Source organism: Blennius ocellaris (assembly GCF_963422515.1).
Source record: "Blennius ocellaris genome assembly, chromosome: 18".
In the NCBI taxonomy this organism is placed as follows: Eukaryota; Metazoa; Chordata; class Actinopteri; order Blenniiformes; family Blenniidae; genus Blennius; species Blennius ocellaris.
Genome location: NC_137667.1, coordinates 836,685 through 839,184, shown reverse-complemented (window position 1 = coordinate 839,184; position 2,500 = coordinate 836,685). Strand labels below are relative to the sequence as shown.

The 2,500-nt window shown below is 57.2% G+C and overlaps 1 protein-coding gene across 1 annotated transcript in view; it reads left to right on the top strand.

Moving 5' to 3' along the window:
• LOC308143203 (pleckstrin homology domain-containing family G member 3-like) overlaps nucleotides 1-2,500 on the top strand; it is a gene marked incomplete at its 5' end in the record, with an annotated part of 11,457 nt that overhangs the window by 36 nt on the left and 8,921 nt on the right. Inside the window, 8 exon segments of the mRNA XM_080513943.1 lie at nucleotides 1-129; nucleotides 131-190; nucleotides 628-660; nucleotides 662-729; nucleotides 846-915; nucleotides 1,131-1,157; nucleotides 1,159-1,178; nucleotides 2,165-2,315. The exon segment at nucleotides 1-129 is cut by the window's left edge and continues 36 nt beyond it. Of these exon segments, the coding sequence (XP_080370069.1) occupies nucleotides 1-129; nucleotides 131-190; nucleotides 628-660; nucleotides 662-729; nucleotides 846-915; nucleotides 1,131-1,157; nucleotides 1,159-1,178; nucleotides 2,165-2,315 (558 nt within the window).

The following is a 2,500-nucleotide window of genomic DNA, read 5'->3' as shown; positions in this document are numbered from 1 at the left end:
CCCTCCCCACCCCCCCCCGCCGTCCACAGGAGGGTGCAGCGTCTCGTCAACCTGCGCAGCGTGGAGCCGCAGCAGGTGGCGCCGGTCGTCATGGCGCCCGGCCCTCAGCCCACCTACCTGGACCGCGTCCGTCATGGAGATCATCGAGACGGAGCGCACCTATGTCCGAGACCTGCGCATGATCGTGGAGGTGAGTGTGTGTGTGTGTGTGTGTGTGTGTGTGTGTGTGTGTGTGAGTGTGTGTGTGAGTGTGTGTGTGTGTGTGGTGTGTGTGTGTGTGTGTGTGTGTGTGTGTGTGTGTGTGTGGTGTGAGTGTGAGTGTGAGTGTGTGTGTGTGTGTAGCTTGGTATTTTAACAGCTCGACTCATCAAACCACAAACCTTCCTCCTCCTCCTCCTCCTCCTCCTCTCCCTCCTCCTCTCCCTCCTCCTCCTCCTCCTCCTGCTCCTCCTCTCCCTCCTCCTCCTCCTCCTCCTCCTCCTCCTCCTCCTCCTGCTCCTCCTCCTCCTCCTCCTCCTCCTGCTCCTCCTCCTCCTCCTCCTCCTCCTGCTCCTCCTCCTCCTCCTCCTCTCCCTCCTCCTCTCCCTCCTCCTCCTCCTGCTCCTCCTGCTCCTCCTCCTCCTCCAGGACTACCTGGCTCACATCATAGAGACATCGGACCTTGTGTCTCCGTCCTGAGCAGGTCTGCGCTCTCTTTGGAAACATCGAGGACATCTACGAGTTCAACAGGTGACTCCTCCCACTTCCTGTGCAGACAGGAAGAGACTCCTCCCACTTCCTGTGCAGACAGGAAGTCACAGTGTCTCTGTCCCGTTGGCCTGTGGTGACGTGTCCTGTGTCCACAGCGAGTTGCTCCAGGCCCTGGACATGTGTGACCACGACCCCGTGGCTGTAGCGCGCTGCTTCGTCCTGAAGGTCAGTGGCCCCGCCCCTCCCGTTAGAACCACCGCCCCCTTCCTGTTGTCTCCGCCCCCTCCCGTTAGACCCCCGCCCCTCCTGTTGTCTCCGCCCCCTCCCGTTAGACCCCGCCCCTCTGGTTGTCTCCGCCCCCTCATGTTAGACTCCGCCCACTCCTGTTAGACTCCGCCCCCTCCTGTTCTCGTCTGATCAGATTTCCTGTGTCCTTTCAGAGTGAGTACTTCGAGATCTATACACAGTAACTGCACCAACTACCCAAAGTGAGTCCTCACTCCTGCTGACATCACTCCTGCTGACATCACTCCTGCTGACATCACTCCTCCTGACATCACTCTGCTGACATCACTCCTGCTGACATCACTCCTCCTGACATCACTCCTGCTGACATCACTCCTCCTGACATCACTCCTGCTGACATCACTCTGCTGACATCACTCCTGCTGACATCACTCCTCTGACATCACTCCTGCTGACATCACTCCTCCTGACATCACTCCTCCTGACATCACTCCTGCTGACATCACTCCTGCTGACATCACTCCTCCTGACAATCACTCCTGCTGACATCACTCCTGCTGACATCACTCCTCCTGACCTCACTCCTCCTGACATCACTCCTGACATCACTCCTGCTGACATCACTCCTGCTGACATCACTCCCTCCTGACATCACTCCTCCTGACATCACTCCTCCTGACATCACTCCTGACATCACTCCTGCTGACATCACTCCTCCTGACATCACTCCTCCTGACATCACTCCTCCTGACATCACTCCTGACATCACTCCTGCTGACATCACTCCTGCTGACATCACTCCTGACATCACTCCTGCTGACATCACTCCCTGCTGACATCACTCCTCCTGACATCACTCCTGACATCACTCCTGCTGACATCACTCCTGACATCACTCCTGCTGACATCACTCCTGACATCACTCCTGCTGACATCACTCCTGCTGACATCACTCCTCCTGACATCACTCCTCCTGACATCACTCCTGCTGACATCACTCCTCCTGACATCACTCCTCCTGACATCACTCCTGACATCACTCCTGCTGACATCACTCCTGCTGACATCACTCCTCCTGACATCACTCCTCCTGACATCACTCCTGCTGACATCACTCCTGCTGACATCACTCCTCCTGACATCACTCCTCCTGACATCACTCCTGACATCACTCATCATCACTCCTCATCACTCCTGACCTCACTCCTCCGTCTCACTCCATCTGCAGTTCTGTTGCTGCTCTGACGGAGTGCATGAGGAACAAGTCCCTGGCGGGGTTCTTCAGGGACCGCCAGGCGTCCCTCAAACGTTCCCTTCCTCTGGGTTCCTTCCTGCTCAAACCGGTTCAGAGGATCCTCAAGTACCACCTGCTGCTCCAGGTACCCTCCTCACTCCTCCTCACTCCTCCTCACTCCTCCTCACTCCTCCTCACTCCTCCTTACTGCTCCTCACTCCTCCTCACTCCTCCTCACTCCTCCTCACTCCTCCTCACTCCTCCTCACTCCTCCTCACTCCTCATCACTCCTCCTCACTCCTCCTCACTCCTCATCACTCCTCATTATCA